Here is a 20527-nt window from a genome sequence, read left to right as displayed (position 1 = left end):
TTAAGTTTTTCTGCTGGTGGTTAAAACAAAATGGTAAAAGGTCCCCTGCCACACAAAACCGTTTTTACTTGCATTTTTAAAAATACTGTACGTTAGGTCCATATGTGTTTGAGTTATGCCGGGAATGTGAAAATTAACTGCTACTTCTTCTGTCGTCTCTAGCCACTCAAAAGAAATTAGCAGAGAAATCTGGACGATTACAAAAGCTGGTCAGTCTGACGTCATGTTGCCTGAGCTTATAACTATTCATGAGCTCACCCAGTTGCGCTGGGTAAAGGATGCTCATAGCCAGGCTCTCTTTGGATAGCTGTCAATCAGAGGTTAAGCAGCTTAGCTCATTGAATTTGAATGAGAACACCATGTCCATGGTAGAACTTCAGACATTACCACAAAGTAATGAAATACGTGTGGCAGGGCACCTTTTTAAATATGTCCTTAAAAAGCCCTTAAACCAAATATGTACCGTATGTTACAGAGATTTGGTTTCTGGCAGAGCAGAGCAAATCATTCACTTCTTGTCATTTGTGTTTCTTTCTAAAACATTGAAAATAAATTATGTTTTCAGGTATTATCATGTACTGCTATATGTAAGCCTATGTACAGTCCTGTTTCACAGCCTATTTTTGAAAATGATTTTACATGATTTCATGTTCTTGATAAGATCAAATGCAAACTACAACAAGTAAAGATGCATCCTTCAAAAAACACACGGCAATATAGAACATACAAAAATCAAGTTGCTACTGTTATTAATTTGTGGTCATCATCAGTCTTCAGGTTCTTTATTAGTACAAATACAATGCAGCCACAGTCAAAGAGCTGGAATCCAACAAATCTGTGTGAATTATTCATTGATGACTTTCAGTAATTATTACATTTGTACTTATGTAGGCATTTTACTTGTTTTTATTATTTACTTATTCTTCAATAATAATACAAATTGTAATAATAGACTAGTTTAAGATATAAATACATGCATCACAAAGTTTGCAGCATGATGAGGCTTTCATGAATTTCAATGGATGGATGGATAGGTGAGAGAGCCTCTCTGGTCTCAGTAGTATAATTCCTGATCCCACCAGCCTGAGATAAAAGCCAGAGGTTAATGAATACTTAATATTTGCGGACATGTTAATGATGATTGATAAAAGGGTGTTGAATGGTTTGAAGGAAGGATAAAGATTCATTGCTTACTTCCTGGATATCTTCTGACTCCTAGCTTCCTGATCTCATCATAGACAAAGATTAAAATACCATATGGAACAGGAACAAACCACCACTGGACTCTGGAGGGAAAACACAGCATGTAACATTAGAACATAGGCTACATTATGGTAGTGGGAACTGACATTCTACCTGCAGGCTCCATATTCATGATATTTCAATTAAAAGGTGTATTCTCAATTCATAACACACACAGACCACCTTTTCCTTCTAATCCAGTCTGAGATTTGATTTCAGATGGTCACCACTGTGTGCCTTTACCTGATAGGCATGAAATTGAAGATATTGGGCATTCCAGGGCAGTAACAAAGCAGGTTACCCAGAAGGAGCTGGAAGACTATGGCAGAAACCAGGACACGGTTCCTGCACACAAATAAACACAATAAACTTACCAAATGTCCACATAGAATCAATCACAAGCAATTTTCCGCACAAACTATTTGTAAATCACAAACTAAGCTATGCTCAGTTTGTATACAGTTCCCCCAATTTGTTTTAATGATGTAACTACAAGAAAAGCAACAATCTGAATAATGCATGGACACACTGCAGTTAGAATAATGGCAGGTGTTCCTGTTCTTCCCATTCTTCCAATAAATGTGTGAATGGAAAATAAGCTTTGGACACGTAAATGTTAACGTTATACAGACCCAGAATTAACCCTGTAACTGTTAATGCTATAACTTTGGCTATTAAGACACATTATGCCGAGCGATGCATGTTTGGGATGGGTCTCTTCTAACCTGAAGAAACCTTGCTGGAACACAGACAGACGACGAGTTTTCCTGATCAGCACATCTGAGATCTGACAGATCTCAATGCTGACAAAAAATACAGTGTAGCACGTATACTCCTGGTACAACCTCTGACTGAAGGTCTGTAAGCAATGGATAAACAGGAGTTATTTTGCTGATAAAAAAACACATCTTCCTTGAACCAACCACTTTCTGTTGGATTAACACGAGACAAAATGCGTCAAGAGGTAGGAAGTCTGTACTAACCCATTCTTGTCCATAGCTGTCTTGTACGTCTTGAAGATGAACATTCTCCCACTGAGAACGCAGGCCGACACATAAGAGTGGATACCAGCCCTCCTGTGCCATGGCTGTAAAATAATCTGTAAAACCTGCAAAAGACTGGATGGCTCCTAGAAAAAAGGGGGAACAAGAAGTGAAAAACGTGTCAATAATGTATAAAGAATGTATACAGAGAGCACGGTGGCTCACCCGCCTCCATTGGGATTCTGAGTGCGCTCGTGTAAAAGTTAATGTCTTATCTGCTTTATTGTACAAGAGAGTAGTAGTGGAAGACATGCCTAGTAAAGTCTATTAGCGGGTATTGTATTCATAGAGCTGGAGATACATACAGGTAACCTTTAGGTTTGTCTGTTGTATTCAGTGTGACTGGGTAACTGGGGTGAAGATACAGTATACATGTTTTGCACACACACACACACACACACACACACACACACACACACACACACACACTCTCTCACCTATCTGGAAGTATGAGTATACAGCCAGTGCTTCGTTTACTAGACGATGACGACGAGGGTTTCTTGGCTTCAGGTGCATGATGTCACTCTCTGCTTTCTCATAGGCCAAAGAGACAGAAGGGAACTACAGAAGAGACAGAAATAAAAAGCAATATATCTCTGTACAGCAGATAGAGGAGCGTGGAAGATTATGATGCAAATTTACTGTTAAAGTCACCAACTCAATCGCTGTAAAGGATAAGGCGGGTGTGTGGGGATTCAATATCAATCACAATGTACAGGCCACATTGAAACAAATACACAATCATCTGTGATGAAAAGAAATGTAATGCAATGACCAGTGTAATGACCATAAATGAGAAAAGAACTGGTACTAATGAAATAGTCACTCACAATGTCAGTGGCCAGTTCGATGAAGAGAATAGTGATGCAGCCCAGAGGAAGAGGCACGCTGACGGTGATGTAGATCAGGTATGGAGTCAGCTCAGGAATGTTCTTTGTTAGTGTGTAGGCGATAGACTTCTTCAGGTTGTCAAAAATAAGACGGCCTACACACACACACACACACACACACACACACACACACACACACACACACACACACTAAAATAGCTCAATATAGTCTGTAAATATATTTTTCAGTATATATCTTCTTCACTTTCATGCATCCATTTACTGTCTTAGTAAGTAACCACCAAGATAACAATGTGATAACAAAAACTAAAAAAATAAGTGCTCTTGAGTTTTAGGGGCTGGTATTGTATGGCAATCTTACTGCAGATGTATTGATAATATTTAAAATAACAGACAAGAAAGGGAAAACAGAGATATTCAGGAACAGAGGAAGGGTATAGAGTGCGGAGATCCAGTTTTTTGGTCAAGTGATGAAAAGCGAGCCGTCAGCCAGACAGTGAACCTTGAGTTTTAAGATTGTTTTGTCAAATAGATATATCAACATATAGCGCTTTTCTAGTCTTAACGACGACTCAAAGCGTACATAGTACAGGAACTATACACTGCGTCCGAGGCTGCGATACAAGGTGCTACCTGCTCATCAGATGAACACTCACACTACTCAGGCTTCAGTGTCTTACACAAGGACACCTCGACATGGGACTGAACTTGGATCAAACTACCAACCTTCCAATTGGCAGGCAACCGCTCTACCACTGAGCCAAAGCCACCTTTTTATGTGATTTGTCAAAAAAAACACAAGCTTTCTTTTCTTTTAAGTCTCACCTTGCTCTACTCCAGTGACAATAGAAGCAAAATTGTCGTCCAAAAGGATCATGTCTGCAGCGTTCTTGGCAGCGTCTGACCCGGCAATCCCCATGGCGACACCAATATCAGCCTTCTTAAGAGCCGGAGAGTCGTTAACACCATCACCTGTCACGGCGACGATGGAGCCCTGGGGTAGGGGATGAAAGATGAATCCATCAGACACAAGCCTGAAAACATGTTAAATGCTAAATGTTAGCTTCATAGTCTCTATCCTTGATATTCTTAAAATTATATGTATAGGAAACTTGCCTCGGTATATTGTTTTTAAATTGTTATATAAATTTCACTCAATAATCACAAGATTAAGAGGGCACAGGTAGTAAAGTGAGAGGTGTGTGTATTTTTGTGTGTATTTACCAGACGTTGACAACTCTCTACAATAATTAGTTTCTGCTGAGGGGATGTTCTTGCAAACACCATCTCAGGATGGTTTCGCAGTGCGTCATCTAGCTCCTCACTGCTCATGTCTTTCAGCTGACCACCACTGATCACACACGCACGGGCGTCCCTGCACACACACAGACACACACAGTGATGGACAGAGTTACATTACATACAAATAGACAAAGGCACAAGCTTGCATTCAGACACAACAGTCAATCTGTATAAGACGATGTAGGATTCTGTAGTTTTGTGTTGTAGTCACACCATAAGAAATAAAAATTATACTGCAGCGGATAGACCCTCAGATCCTTGATTTGTAACAGAGATGAGGACTGTGGACAGCAGTTATGCAAATACCTCTTGTTGACTTGTTCGACAGGTATGCGCTTCCTTTGCGCTATATCTTCCACTGTTTCACTGCCTTCTGAGATAATACCAACGTTGGCTGCTATTGCCCTTGCTGTAATTGGATGGTCCCCAGTAACCATGACAACCTAAAGTTCCAAGTTATACAAGAAATACATAAATTCACAATGTGAAAACGCAGTCTCTTGCAAGCACTTTTAATAAAAAAAAAAAAATCTATGACAGCCCAAACAAGCCGTTTAGGTGTATGTGGGACAATGTAAACACACCCTGATACCAGCAGTACGACATTTCATCACTGCATCAGGTACAGTGGCTCTCGGGGGGTCAATCATTGAGATGAGACCAGCAAAGCACAGTCCTGCCGTGGGGAAATTCATCTCATCAGGGTCAAATGGACAGCCACGAGGAAACTCCTTCTCGTTCAGATAGATATGACAGAAACCTGGAAGTGGGGAAAAAAAAGAACAGTAGAAAGTTAATTCTTATTGTGTATGGCAGAAGATGTCTATGTACTCATTAATGTGTTGTTAGTTACAAAACTAAATGGTAGTATTTACTTGCAACAACTTCACATTAAAGAAGTTTCTTTTTTAATAAACTGTAAGCAAAAGGGAAATGATAGTTTTGGGAAAACATCAAGGTCATGAGAAGTTCTCCCTAACCCAGTACTCTTTCTCCCAGTCCTCCCAGGTCCATGTAAGCTGTCTGAAAGGCTTCACTCCACTGCTCATCCAGAGGCAGCTCCTGGCCTTTAATCAAAATGGTGGAGCAGCGCTCTAAGATACGTTCTGGCGCTCCCTTCATCACCAACAGGTAGCGTAGGTCCAGAGGGTCCTCCAGTTCATGGATAGACAGCTGGAGAAGAGAGGGGTGGTTGTTAGAAGCTGAATCAAATAAGCCAGAGCTTTTAGAACTACCGTGAATCACAGGTTTATAGTCTAGCAGTATCACACTATCAAAGAAGCATATTTAGATGATAGCATTCAATGTTTAAAAAATACATTTATATATATAATTGATCAAAATGATGCAAGGCCTTGCTCTCACCTGAAACTTGTTGGTGGAGTTGAAGGGCACCTCCACCACTTTCTTGAAGCGATTACGGTAGTCCATGACGTTCCCCACAGAAAGCTCGGTGAACTTCAGCAGAGCCGTCTCTGATGCATCTCCTACCACCAGCCTCTGTACGAGATGGTGAAAGTGAGATGCAAAGAGACAAAAAGGAACAAATGTTTTCATTGAGATGTGACATTTTGCCAGCTCAAATGGATGTAGACAACAAATACTAAAACTTGTACCTTGGGAATAGGAACACCTTCCTGATCCGGTCTGAATGTAGCTCTGTTACACAGGGAAGCCACTCTCGCCAGTGAACGCCATGTTTCTGATGACTGATCAAAATTCTGGCCTGGAAACCACACAATAAAAGAATACGCCAATGTGAAAAAAAACATGAAACATCCTTTAAAAAAACATGTAGTCCACATAGGCCATCCACAAGTTAGCTTATTATAGCCTGTATTGATATTAACAATAAATCTTTTTTAAGTGTATACCTGACTGATCTTCAGTAGTATCGGCAGCATGGATGTGGTTGTCAAACCAAAGGTGAGCTACGGTCATCCTGTTCTGAGTCAGGGTACCCGTCTTATCAGAACAGATCACTGAAGTGGAGCCTAAACACAAACAGTTTAAAGGTTAAACGCATATACGCTGTGCATACATACATGCTTGCTGCAATAACTTAATAGAGACCAAACTCATATCTTTATGTCCCTGAATTCAACAAAACTTTCAGGAGCAGGATGTTTCTGGTTTTCAGACAAACTGACCTAATGTCTCCACAGCCTCCAGGTTCTTCACAACGCAGTTCTTCCTGGCAAGTCGTTTAGCAGTCAGTGACAGACATACCTGTTAACACAGACACAGGCTGTTACAGACTGACAGGGTAATATAGAGCCTCTAGCACATGTGATGAATTAAATCCTCCACACTCATTTTGCATACTATTACATAATACACAGGATATGATTTGGCATTGATGCCATCTTTTCAAATGAGCATTCATACAGGTAAACTAGACACCATACAACAACGGTATTATAGAAATTTACATTTGTTGCAGTAACTCACAGTAACCGTAGCAAGTAGCCCCTCTGGCACATAAGCCACCACGATGGCCATGAAGAAGATCATGGCTTCCAGGAAGGCATATCCTATGAACATGGCAACCACAAAGAAGGTAAACCCGAAAAAGATTGCAAGACCAGCAATGATGTCAACAAAATGTTCGATTTCTATGGCAATGGGGGTCTTTTCGTTGCCGACGCCGCTCGCCAAGCTGGCAATCCGACCAATGATGGTACGATCACCTGTGTTAATGATTACACCAGTAGCTATACCTGGAGAGAAGAGAAGAGAAGAGAAGAGAAGAGAAGAGAAGAGAGCTTATTCTTAAGTTCACCATCAAACAAATACTTAAACTACTAGACAATATCTAGTCCAGGCCATATATATATATATATATATATATATATATATATATATATACACAGTATATATGTGCATGTACAGTGTGTACTGTTTACTGTACCTTCCAGACAGGTTGTAGAGAAGAAAGCAATGTTTTTGGTCTCCAGTGGATTCTCATGAGTACATTCTGGAGTCTTGCTTTGCGGTTCAGACTCGCCTGTCAAGGATGAGTTGTCCACCTGGCACATAAAGGATGTTCACAAAAGGTTAATTACATGTCCACAAGATAACATAGGGTAGGAAGGGAGAATGTCTAATTGGGCCACACGTTCATTCTTTCACTGACGTTTTTGTATTCAAAAACATTACACCAACTGGCCTCATATGCTATGTAAAATACTGGGCACATTACACTGGCTGGCCTACCGAGGATGCCATAATTAACGTTGTCTTTCAGTTACCAATAGTCCAACCCTGACTTAATGTTGAACTTTTTAGAAAATGTTTTTTGTGGACTCATTGATTTTTTTTTGTGGACTCAATAGTAAAATGTCAAAGTCTGACCTTAAACTTGCATCATGACACATTTCACTAGTCCAAATGTATGTACCGTATGGATATACAGTATATGTGTGTGTGTGATCTACCTTGCAGGCCTGACCACTGATGATGCGAATGTCAGCAGGGACTCTGTCTCCTCCTTTGATCTCCACCAAATCCCCCACTACCAACTGGTGGGCGTTGATCTGGTTTTTCTGGCCATCACGGATCACAATGGCTTGCTATTTTTTGGAGATTTGAGAGTAAAACAAGCAAAGATGAAAGGAGATGAACAACATGAAGAAAGATACAGAGTGAGAGAGGGAAACAAGAGAGGAAGGAAAGAGATAAGAATGAGCCTCATTTTCATTGGTTATGTGCAATTTACCTGTGGCACCAGATTCTTGAAGCTGGCAATGATGTTGGTACTCTTGAATTCTTGGTAGTAACCAAAACAGCCAGTTACCACAACGACAGAAATTAGGGTGATGGCCAAGTACAGCTGGAGTGAGAAAGAAGATGTGACCATAAAAACAGACACATTTTAATCTCCTCATTTCTGTCCCTCTCGGATCCCTCCTGCTCAAAGCAATCCACGTAAGCCATAAATTCAGTCTTTCTGAATTGTTTTCTTCCATAATGGAATCTCAATGGAAATATAACTCACATTGTCAAAGGCGGTGACATTCCCTCTTGCAACTTCAATTCCAAAGGCGATGAAGCAGATGACAGCTGCAACCCACATCAGACACTGCAGCCCTCCAGCCAGCTGCCTTGCAAACTTCACATACTCCGGAGTTCCTTTGGGGGGCTTCAGTTCATTAGGACCATCTCTCTCCAAGACTTGACTGGCAAAGGTGGAGGTCAAACCCTGTGGATGGAGAACAGAAAAAAAGAGTAAATAAATGAGAATGGTGGGAAAAAGACACTACAAAAAATTGAAGCTTTGAAAGCTTTGCCTTTGAACCTAAAGGACCCTGAGAGGGAAAAACCTGTGTTAGATATGGTTGGAAACAAAAGGAATTAAGCGCATAAAATAAAGGACAATGAAGATAAAAAAAACAACAAGACTCTACTAAAAGACAGACACAGAAATAAGAAAGTCTTACCTTGGTAACACTAGTGTTGTACCTCATTTCTAGTTCTTCAATTGTAATCTCATGGTCGTCCTGCAGGAGGAGACAGATTGCAACATTCATTCAAAGCAGGACAAACTTTTAAAGGACGGCTCAGAGTGAATCAAGGTGATTCATTCATTCTATCATTCATTCATTCATAACTGGTTAATAAAAGTGGACAGAGAAAGATTATGGACAGTTCATACAACACATTCTGAGTACTTTGCAGCCATGAAGCTTCTGTCTTTACTTACTATATCCATTTCTTTCTTCATGCCCTCCAGTTTCTCCTTCTTCTTCATCTTTTTCTTCTTCTTGTCCATATCTCCATCGACCTCAAACATGTCATAGGTGTCCTAAATGCAGAATATTGCATATAAATATATATATTTATGCAGGCAACCTACCTGTCTTTCTTTTTCTCTCTTTAAAAAAAAAAATAATAATAATATTTTGGGCATGTTTAGGCCTTTATTTGTTAGGACAATTTAGAAATGAAGGGGAGAGAGAGGGGGAATGAAAAGGTCAGGAGGTTGGAACCAAACTGGTAGCCGCTATGGCAAGGACTGGGCCTCTGTCTGGGCACGCGCTCTACAAGGTGAGCTAAACAAGCGCCCCCTTGTCGCTTGGCTCTCTAGATGATATATGTACTAAATGAAGTACTTTTATACATCTGATCTATATGAGGTACTGTTAAGTCATTATTTGTGAATATGTGACCAGCATTGAATTAAAAGTATTTGCATGCTCATTTGCATTAAACAAAACGACACTTCATAGACTGGAGTATACTATGTCCATGCCAGTCTAAGTAAAAATATTGTGAAATAAAGTGAAAAAAGATGCCAAAAAGGCAGATAAAAAGTAATGGTAAAGTAAGTAAGGTCTGGTCAAGGGTTTTGAATAATGTATACTACCTAAGAGCCCAGCTAATGCCAAAAAAGGTGAATAGTCATCAGCTAATATGCTGGGTCGCCTACCTTTTTACTCATGGTTGCAGGTTTGTAAGGGGACTGCTCTCCTAAATCAATGGAGGTCCAGACCACTCGATCCTTCTTATTGGTCCCCGAAATTTTGGCTGTCAGTTAGAGTCCAGTCCCAAACACACACTCTGTTTTTCCCTCTCTCTCTCTCTCTCTCTCTCTCTCTCTCTCTCTCTCTCTCTCTCTCTCTCTGTCTCTCCCTCTTTCTCTCTCTCTCACACACACACGCACAATGGTTAGAAACAGGACAGATTTTGTGGATAAGCCTTTTATATATCACAACTCCCCTTTTTATACACACATGCGCACACAAACTTGCTTTGGACACATCCACACACATTTATGTTTAAACACACACTATAATACAACAACCTGCGTAAAACAATGTCACCCCTAGGCAGGTCACAGACAACACACACTCACACAAATACACTCATATCACAAGCTAGGCTGGTATCTCTTATCTCCTCTCTGCACGTTTCTTTTCCTGATAAACTGATGTGAGTAAAAACAGCAGAGGAACAGTGAAGGTTAATACAAACCAATGTCATTCCTACTAGTGTGCTTGACATTGCGCTGCATCAATTAATAAATGCTGCACTACACAACTATTACTAGTCGACTATTGGCCTTGAGTCATTTTGAGGTTGCAGTTGAATGGGTTGCCTTGATATAGTAAGAATCACTCTTTTCTGCTGCCATATGCACAAAATGTACTAAGATGGATGAAAAAAAGCGTACACAATGCACAGCCTGACAGGTGTCAGTGATGCCCTGCAGCACCACAAAACCAAAAACAAAGGGAGAAGACTTCAGGGACAAAATAGCCTGCAGCTGGAGCTAATCATTAGTCACATCTGATGCCAATTACAGCAGTGCTACAACAGGTAGCACCAACCACAGACGCAAGGTAATGGTGTAAGCATGTCCACTGCAGGTTTGTTATTCCTCCTCCTCCTGCAGGTTAAGTAGCATATGTCTGGTTATGTGTTTATTCTGAAGACCATACACTCCTTCTCTTAACCACATTTGATTAATACACTCCTCTCTGCAGGTCCTTTTTTTGTCATTTTGTCAACAGACTGTAATCTAGAGAGACGGAGGATTCTACTACTAAAATGGAGTTTTGCTTATAAGGCTCTCGGAGAACAGACTATTTTTTATTAATGAAACAAAAATCCCCCCAAAATAAAATGCCCTAGATGATTATTCAAGAATATCAAGAACACAATTGTTGAGTGACATTCAAGCCCAGCACTGTGCTAGGCTGTTTATATCAGATAGTTGTCAACAGGCCTCTCTACCATGCTCTCTAAATATCCAGAACCACAAAGGACCACTACAGTTATAGAGGTTAAAAAAGGCACACTATTGTAGATACAGTTGCAGATAGTGACTCTTTCATGAAATAAACTTAATCTGTAATATCGCGTTTACAAAATATGTCCCACCCAAACACACATCCAGGCAACTTGTTTCAATACAGTAAGGCAAATCACTCCACAACAGGGGAACATAACTCCTGTTTTAAAAATGCATTATTTTGACTCCTATAATATTGTACTATCCTGTACTGAATATAATTGAGTAAAAATGGAGGTCACCCTGACTTCTCTGAACTTGTTGCATGCTGGGTAAATAAGAGCCAGGTAAGATAAGTTGTGTTTAAGAGAGTCAATATCGTTCTGTACTGTAACGGTATGCTGTAGAGTGACAGTGGCTGAGTAATCAAAGCAACGTCATCAGCCCGATTTTATCAACTCTAATTACACATTACTGGGGACGGGTGCATTAGGAGGTAGAACATAGAGGGGATGACGGGGTAACATAAAGTGAGCGACAGGCACAGATAGAGAATTATGGAAGTGCAATATTCAAATGTTGGAGAGACCATTTGAAACATTTATCTTAATGTTTTGCTCACATGGTACATATTTTTTTTAAATAAATGTGTGTTTAATTTAATAACATTAAATAAGGAGGGGGGGGGGCAACAGCAGTTCTTTTCAACCAGGGCCTTTGAATGTCTTATTGGGGTCCAAACTTCAAACCCGGGAAAATAAAACAAAAACTATATCCAGTATATACATATATGAGAAATGCTCATCACGTTTGCAGAGCCCAAGGTGAACTCCTTAAATTTAAGGAGCTGGAACCAGTCAAACATTTCCAGAACTATCCACTACATTTGTTTATTATGCTTGGTGGAATATTTAAAAGTTAATGTACAATTTTACAGTTGATAAAGTTGCCATGGACTGATTAGCTGTACTGGTTCTGTGCTGTGTTGTTACGTTAGGGAAGACACTTGGTGGGGTTCATGAACCATTTTCACCAGCCTCTCCTAGTTTAGAGGAGCCGGTGGTTTGAACGTGCTGACAGTATGAATGTCACAACATATGTGAGCTTAACTGTATTAATAAATATGTATCTCCATATTTATAATTTCACTATTTATCAAAAACATGAAAGTATAGAAGAAGAATGAACATCTGAAGTTATGTGTCTGTTAAAGTTGGTGAATGGCGGACCCAAAATGCAGAGGCGGAAACAAGACTATCATATATTAAAACAGGAAACAGAATGTATACAAGACAAGACCAAATTAATATAATCACAAGACAAGACAGAAAACCATGCTAAGAAATGTAGACAGGAAAACAGACTACCACAATAAGACAAGACAAAACACCCAGACTATAACAGTGTCTTACCTGACAGTTTGGTAACGTGATGCTGCTGTGTGAGGGGGATGAGGTATTGGGGCTTGGCCTGCTGCAGCACACACAGAGCCCAAACCACATCTGTCTGCAAGAAGGGCTCCAGGCCTGAGAGAGACTGCTCCAGCACAGAGTGAACCTTTACACAAATGACAGGTGAATACGTTTAAGGTAGGAAGTAGAAGCAACCATGTGCATTCCACATAACAGGCAGCCTTTAACATCATTAGTACCTTGCTATAGAAATCTTCTCCATTGCTGGGCTGGAAGTTGAGTCTGGCAAAAGTCATGAGCAGATTACAGAGTTGAAGGGTACTGTACTTCTCACTGTTTGCTGTGTAGTGCTGGTAAAAAAACAATGTACAGAGAGTTAGAGATTAGAGACTGAGCCCTTTTCAAAATAATATGAATTTGAATTTGTCTTGGGTGTATGACCGACCTCAGCAAAGGCCTCAAAGAGAGGCATGTGGAGCCATTTGAGGAAGCCCAGTGATTTAGCACAGCGTGTGACATCAGTAATACCTAATCAGATATGCACTAGACATTAACATAGGCTATGACACACATATGTATACATATATATGCTGTAGGAGTTACTAATATTTTAATACGAATTATTAGAAACTACAACGTTAGACTGCATTATTTTACCTAAGGTTAGCTACGTTTAAGAAATGATTGTAAAGTTATTATCCAAACTTTGCTAACTTATGTTGAGTGCCCCGACACTTTAAGATTACACCAGAGCTGTAACGCAAGCTGTGACAGTTACCGGAGCAATTTACCCAACTTTAACATAACATTACAGAATCACATTTTAGTTGTGTCTTTGCTTGTTTGTAGTATATACAAAATAAATAAGAATAATCTTTATTATGTATATAGTTTGTGGTACAAATTATTTGGACTGAGTCGAACATTTCTAGCCAATCACAACTGCGTCCTCGGACACGTGAGACCGCCCCTCGACGTCATTTTCTTGCGACTACAGACAGCTCCATGTGAACAGCTTTCACCAAAATTATAGTTAATAACGGGTAAGTTATGTATCAATATGATAGCAAAGGGTGTTATAAGATCTGTCTGCATTCTGCCATTGCAAATAAAGCTCAGTCTTATGAGGGGAGACGAAATGAATCGCTGCCGGTCCGCTCCGGTTTTCCTTTTCGCTACAAGGTCAGGATTTAACGTTACATGACAGGAGGAACCTTCACGCTGGCTGCCCGTTCAAACGGCATTTACAGTGCGAGTGATGTCGTGTCAGTCCAAGTTACAACAACAGACATGTAGCTAATGTTAACCCAGAGTACCTCGGTTAAGTGTCGTTACAGGCCTACAATTTTCCTCGTTGGAGCTCTAACGTTCTATCTATCAAAACCATATATACTGTAAAAAAGAATATGATCAGTCATTGATCAAACCTGACCAGTGAAAGATGGTTTGGTCGACATGAAGATGGATATTAGAATAGAAATGGTTGCTATATGTTATTGAGCAAACGAAGGATCAACTCATGTTGAAATGTTTCTTCAACTCGTTAACCTTTACTTTTAACCCAACTCGTTACTAAAATCTTCACTGCCTCCTTAGGTTTTGTGTGAGATGGTGACGCCAGCAGCTGAATTGTGAGAAACCTTTTTCTCTCCCTTCCTTCCTGTGGCCACTGTCTCATCTCACCGACCCGATGGCCAGCCGCCTCTTGGGCAGATATGCCTGTCTGCTCTTCAGAGCCTCCTTCCAGACTCCCGCTGCCGCCTGCCTGCCTGGAACCCCTGGAGCTGGGTCGGCAGAGGTGCTGAGGACTCAAGGCTGGGCACGGGTCACAGAAAGGTTAATGTGCGATGGAAGGACAATTACCAAGGAAACCCCCTTTCCAAACATGCCTACACGCACCCAGCTGGACGAGTTGGTGGAAAAGGCAGCAGTGCCAGAGGACATCCTGCTGGCCTGGGCAGAGCATGGGCGGAATGGTAATCAAGCTGCTAATGCACTGATGAAGTGGACTCAGTTGGTCCTAAGGACAAAGGGCAAATTTAAGGGACAACAACCTGAACTGATGATGGATTCAAGGCTACTGGATATGATGGATACTGTATCTCGGCAGGTAAGGAAAACATATACAGCGGTGGACTGGCACTGTAATGGTAACTGACATCTTATTTAAGCACTTGTGTTTTTCTGTTAAGATTAATGACCAATTCATGTGTGGTTTTCTTCCAGGTGTCTGGAGTGTGGAATGGCAATCTAGTGTCTGTCTTGCGAACCCTCTGGATTATGGGTGTGCCGTCTACTCATTCAGTACTCAATTCTGTCCAGACTGAGGTCCTGTGGCGAGTCCGCAGGCTAACCTACAAGCAGCTGGGCTTCCTGGCAGATTGGGGCGCGGGCAGGAAAGGACAGCAAGATGTAGCAATAGTGAATGCTGCAATAAAGCAGCTGGAACTGCGCTGGACTGAAATTGCTGATGCTAAAACTGTCAGTGCACTGCTATCCAACGGACAACGCATGTCGCCCATCTTAATCGACCGACTTGAAGACAAGGTATTAGAGTTAAAAACATCTGTTGGTGGGAAACAGAATATGATTTGTTGTATATAAAAGGGGATTTGAATTCAGTGTAAGATCATTGAAAGGTGTAAACACGTGTTTAATAGTATACAATGTTAGCATATAACTAAAAACTTAAAAATGTACTCGTTTACAGATGAGTATGCAGGTTAGAATATATATGAAGTGTGGAGAGGCCAGTGTGTAAACAGTGACCGCTGTATGTCTTGGAAGATGAGCAAGTCCGAAAATTGTACACCAATGAACACCACATAATGAATCTATGCTAAACCTACGAGATGGACTTGTGACAGTTAGCTCATGATCCCAAACCATAGTGCAGTACTTTTATCCGTCTATATTGCAGGCTTTGGAGCTTGCAGAGGGATTTTCAGCAGACGAGATCCGCAAAGTCTGTTTATCTTTGGCAGCCCAGAGCCGCAGATCTGTCCCACTGCTCAGAGCTCTGTCCTACCACCTTCTTCAGAAGCCGTCCTCAGAGGTCACCACTCCACTAATACTGGACATGGCTTTTGCATACGGTAATAACAGTGTCCTTACAGTCCTTCCTTATGCAGTAACATTGACATTATGCATAAACCAAATGAACAAAGGGTATATACACTTCTTGATTGCCCCATCTGTCATTTTGTCTTTTGCTTTTGTCTTGCCTTCTAGACCTGATTTATCAATGTTTTAAGGAATAGCTTTAAGACTTACTTTTTGAATTCAGACAGCAGCTAAAATTAAAATCAGGCAGGGAAATGGAAGTTAGTTGAGAGAAGGTTTAATGTCTGAAATCATTAAAGACTATAGACAAAGTACTTAAGTCTCCAATTAAACATAGCAGAAAATGTAAGATTTAATGTCCGAACAACTGGTTTGTTATTGATTTGTTAAACCTGAATATTGTACGATCTATGCTGAGCTAGTGGCAAACATTGTCATGGGAAAAGAGCTTAATGTCTAGTGCAAGTCTGATAGGTTTAATGCACTCAGTCTGCTCAGTAACACACTGAATAATGCTAACAGTATCAACTTTGTCTTTGCCTGTCTGTAGGGAAGTTAAATTTCCAACATTCTCAGGTATTTCAGCGAATGGCCTCAGAGTTGTTACCCAGAGTCCATGAGCTCAGTTCTGCTGATGTCACACGCTGTGCTAAATCACTGGGCTTCCTCAAATGGCTCCACATGCCTCTCTTTGAGGCCTTTGCTGAGGTCGGTCATACACCCAAGACAAATTCAAATTCATGTTATTTTGAAAAGGGCTCAGTCTCTAATCTCTAACTCTCTATACATTTCTTTTACCAGCACTACACAGCAAACAGTGAGAAGTACAGTACCCTTCAACTCTGTAATCTGCTCATGACTTTTGCCAGACTCAACTTCCAGCCCAGCAATGGAGAAGATTTCTATAGCAAGGTACTAATGATGTTAAAGGCTGCCTGTTATGTGGAATGCACATGGTTGCTTCTACTTCCTACCTTAAACGTATTCACCTGTCATTTGTGTAAAGGTTCACTCTGTGCTGGAGCAGTCTCTCTCAGGCCTGGAGCCCTTCTTGCAGACAGATGTGGTTTGGGCTCTGTGTGTGCTGCAGCAGGCCAAGCCCCAATACCTCATCCCCCTCACACAGCAGCATCACGTTACCAAACTGTCAGGTAAGACGCATAACTTTGGACGTTCATTCTTCTTCTATACTTTCATGTTTTTGATAAATAGTGAAATTCTAAATATGCAGATACATATGTATTAATACAGTTAAGCTCACATATGTTGTGACATTCATACTGTCAGCACGTTCAAACCACCGGCTCCTCTAAACTAGGAGAAGCTGGTGAAAGTGGTTCATGAACCCCACCAAGTGTCTTCCCTAACGTAACAACACAGCACAGCACCAGTACAGCTAATCAGTCCATGGCAACTTTATCAACTGTAAAATTAATTAAGAAGATAATGATAAAGTATATTAATCCATGATGTAAATTTTCTTTAGTTTCAGCTGAAGAAGAATATGTTATATATTCTGTACACTCCCTGTTGAAATGTTTTATAAACAACTAATTAGAGAGATTATAATTTAATTTGTAGTATGTCATAGCATCGTAAATTATTAGGCCAAAGAGAATTGGTATTTTGTTTGGGACAATAGAAATGATCCGACTCTCTTACATATATTTTAACATCCGAAAAAAATGCTTTACAAAGCTAACTGCAAAAATACCATTCTGTCTCAGTAGATGGCAGTAGACCGGCACATTTTTCTAGCACTCATTCTTTTTCTGGTGTCTTTTCTGTCTGTAGATGGCAGTCCAGTGCGAGTGGAGAACTATCAGCTGAAGCTCCTTCACATTGCTGCCACTCTCCACTTAGAGCATCCAGGTTCCTTAGATACTCCATCCTCTCTGAATTCCCTGTCTGTCCCTGCCAGCAGCTCCCCCGTCTCCCCCCTGCAGAGCAGTTTAAGAGGAGCTATACAGAGCTTGGTGGATGGGAGGACAGAGGCCTTTCGCACTGGGGTTAACACTGTTTATGGATGGACTATTGGTAAGGGTTAGGGTCACATAACATGTCATGCTGTCAGTTCCTTTTGTTACTGGAGTTTTACAAGACTTTTACACTGAGGTGAAGGACTGTTCTGTTGTTTCATTAAGTCAGCTAGCTTTTTTGCAACACACTTGCTCTTCTCTAATCAGATGGTGAGCTAGTAGTGGATTGTGACAACAAGCCAGTTGACATGTTGATGCTGAAAGCCCCTCATCTTCCCAGTGGAGGAGGAGACCAGGCTTTACCTGTAGGGGCACAGCGGTGAGTCATAGTGGAATATTTATTCCCTTTGAATGTTGTATCTGATTTTATTTTTGCTCTTGCTGTCTTAAGATTATGTTTTGCTCTGTGTTTCACATTTCTATCTGTTTTAGGATTGCTTTCTTGGCTTGGGAATTTCCAAATTTTTGCTCAAAGAGTAAAGACCTTCTGGGGCGGTTTGCATTGATGAAGCGACATCTCCAGTTGGCCGGCTTCATAACTGTGGAGGTAGGGAGAGGCAGGAGAATGGGGTAATCCATCTTTGTGGCACTGTTTGTGACCGTGGTTTAGTTCCTTCAAAGTAAAAGCGTTGTTGTTGTTTTTTAACGGTGACCAAATCATTTTCACTATCCCTGCAGATAGTGTACTTAGCTATTTGTTCTTCAGATCAGTTCTCATCCTTCCACACTCACTAATTGCAGAATGAATATTCTGGCGTGTTGTGTTGGCTGTGATGGAGATTAATATTTCGGTGGACAGAGGCAGAGAAGCAGCACTACTGCTGCTGTATCTCACAGTAAAATGCAAACAATAGACCCAATACTTCAGTAGAGCTGAGAATAATGTGCTGTATTTAGAGTCAGGTGGGTTCCGCTGCAGCCTTTAGTATAAATAGAGCTCCTGCCGCAGCTCTGTCTCATCTAGGCCAATCCAAGCTCTCTCTCATCTAGGGCACTCTCCTTAGCCAGTAGTAGCATCGCTTGCCTCTCAGGTTTGCATTGCTGCAAGATGTGTTAACTGAGCAACTATGTCTACGTAAGACTGAAAACCAGCATTGTGAATGTATGACTATAAAATAAGTTTTACACATGCGTTATCTTAACCACTAGCTGATAATGAGAGGTACTTGCTCAGTAGCTCTTTAAAGCAATGTTTTCAAATCCATCCTTTTTCTCCTCTTTTAGGTGCCATATTATGAGTGGCTGGAGCTAAAGACAGACCGGCAGAAATTGGCATACCTGAAGGATAAAATGGGGAAGGCTGTGGCCGAGGACATGGCCAAGTGAACCGATCAGTCTAGAGCAAATCTGCAGACTCAGCTGAATCAGAGCTTTCCCAACCAAATGGGACTCCGGGGAGTACACACGCGCACCCACGTTCACACTCCGAACGGAGCAGCATTGCAGAAAAGCTCTCTCATACTTTGCCACAGAAAAAAAAAAAAAATCATATTTTAACTCTGGTTCCCTTGGCAACATGTGGGGCTTTCCCTGTTTCCATGGTGATGACGAGCAAGAGTTTTGGAGTAAGAGAGAAAGACAGAAATAAACAGCGAATCTTTCTGTAGAAATGAAATAAGGCTTTGCATATGTCAAAACAGAAGCACCCAGGCCATTTGTATAATTTTGGCCAGACGTTAATGCGACGTAATATCATCATGTGAATGGATTGAAATAACTTAATTATCTCTGTGAATGTGTGTTTTCTTGTGAAGAAATAAATTGTTTTATTTAAAATTTTTACCTGTTTTGTCTTTTAATTCCCACAAGATTGACTATATGCCTTGAAAGATTCAAGATGATGGGGCATCTGTGTGATGTGTAAATTATTTCAGGGCACATACTGTAAGGGGCTTGTTGCAATCAATTGTATTTGGTGAAAGATTTAGACAGAATATGCTTTATTTCACTTCTGACTGTTAGTGGCACACCTCTGTTGCATACCGGTGTGTGTGAGTGTATCAGTATTATTAGCATCATTAGCAAACATGTTTGGAGTAGGGTTGAGTCTTCTCACAGCTTTGCTAAAAAGAAAAAAGTGTATTTTGTTTATCCAGTGCTTAGGTCAGTTGACATGAAATAAGTTGCATTCAAATCAGTAAATGCAGCAGGTTTTGGTTGTGAATAAATGTGTACATGTTTGATCTCTACTCAAAAAAAAATTAATTGTTACTCTGATAAAATATCACATGATCTAGGGCCATGATGCCTACCTCATTATTCCAGATATAGAGATGAATGGATCAATTGATGGACTGATGACAAAGAGCCCAGCTAGCACTTCCAGTATTGAACCTCTTGATCGTAGTATCTCCTGTCTGATGGGATAGCACATGCAGCCAGTCTCCTTCTCAATAAAGCAATTAAGCTATGTCGCTACTCAATACATCAAATAAACAGTATTTTAGTATAAAACAGACAGAATTGGTAAAACATATTGTTCCTCCACTGCTTTTGACTGATACCTGAGAAGTGCTGCAGTGAACAGGAGAACTTCAGATGATAATGTAAATAGAGAACTCGCAAACACTTTTTTTCTTCCTTTAAGCTGTAAGTCTAGCAGCAGCTATATTTGTTGAGGTCAACCGGGTTGCACAGAGGCCGTTAGACATGATCCATTAAAGCAGCACTTCTGCTGAGCTGGCTTTTAATCATGGGAACTTTTAGGTTGCCATGGAAACTAAACTACCACTGCTGATCATTTGCCTCAGTGCTGCCGCCCCCTCTCTTTCTTTCTATTTATTTAACCCTCGCTTTAAATTTATAAAAGTAGAGGAAAGACAGGAGATGAAGCAATAGTGCTGGAGAGGTGGTTAAGATGGAGAGCAGAAACAGATGCTATAGCTTGCCCTCGGGGGAAAAG

The 20527-nt window shown here is 40.7% G+C and overlaps 3 protein-coding genes across 3 annotated transcripts; 1 reads left to right on the top strand and 2 right to left on the bottom strand.

Moving 5' to 3' along the window:
* Positions 1-752: 752 nt before the first annotated feature.
* Positions 753-10044, bottom strand: LOC116691811 (potassium-transporting ATPase alpha chain 1). The gene is made up of 24 exons (XM_032519725.1): positions 9867-10044; positions 9141-9242; positions 8878-8937; positions 8436-8639; positions 8157-8270; positions 7876-8010; positions 7350-7467; positions 6890-7158; positions 6589-6667; positions 6313-6432; positions 6055-6164; positions 5804-5938; positions 5419-5611; positions 5023-5198; positions 4745-4881; positions 4361-4511; positions 3962-4130; positions 3116-3270; positions 2723-2846; positions 2226-2371; positions 1968-2101; positions 1486-1587; positions 1195-1286; positions 753-1083 (listed from the first exon to the last, which is right to left on the bottom strand). Exons 1-24 carry the CDS (start codon positions 9876-9878, stop codon positions 1055-1057), a joined length of 3066 nt encoding a protein of 1021 aa, XP_032375616.1. The 5' UTR covers positions 9879-10044; the 3' UTR covers positions 753-1054.
* A 2507-nt stretch (positions 10045-12551) lies between these two features.
* On the bottom strand, positions 12552-13099 carry LOC116691815 (FAST kinase domain-containing protein 4-like). The gene is made up of 3 exons (XM_032519728.1): positions 13029-13099; positions 12823-12933; positions 12552-12728 (listed from the first exon to the last, which is right to left on the bottom strand). The coding sequence occupies exons 1-3, from the start codon at positions 13053-13055 to the stop codon at positions 12567-12569; spliced, it is 300 nt and encodes a 99-aa protein (XP_032375619.1). The 5' UTR covers positions 13056-13099; the 3' UTR covers positions 12552-12566.
* Positions 13100-13523: 424 nt separating this feature from the next.
* On the top strand, positions 13524-19397 carry tbrg4 (transforming growth factor beta regulator 4). Its single transcript, XM_032519726.1, has 11 exons — positions 13524-13626; positions 14180-14693; positions 14810-15130; positions 15504-15678; positions 16197-16354; positions 16448-16558; positions 16653-16797; positions 17441-17683; positions 17833-17944; positions 18058-18172; positions 18850-19397. The coding sequence occupies exons 2-11, from the start codon at positions 14274-14276 to the stop codon at positions 18949-18951; spliced, it is 1902 nt and encodes a 633-aa protein (XP_032375617.1). The 5' UTR covers positions 13524-13626; positions 14180-14273; the 3' UTR covers positions 18952-19397.
* Positions 19398-20527: the final 1130 nt, after the last annotated feature.

The sequence above is a fragment of the Etheostoma spectabile genome, chromosome 6 (genome assembly GCF_008692095.1).
Source record: "Etheostoma spectabile isolate EspeVRDwgs_2016 chromosome 6, UIUC_Espe_1.0, whole genome shotgun sequence".
Lineage (NCBI taxonomy): Eukaryota > Metazoa > Chordata > Actinopteri > Perciformes > Percidae > Etheostoma > Etheostoma spectabile.
This window is presented reverse-complemented; position numbering and strand designations above follow the sequence as displayed.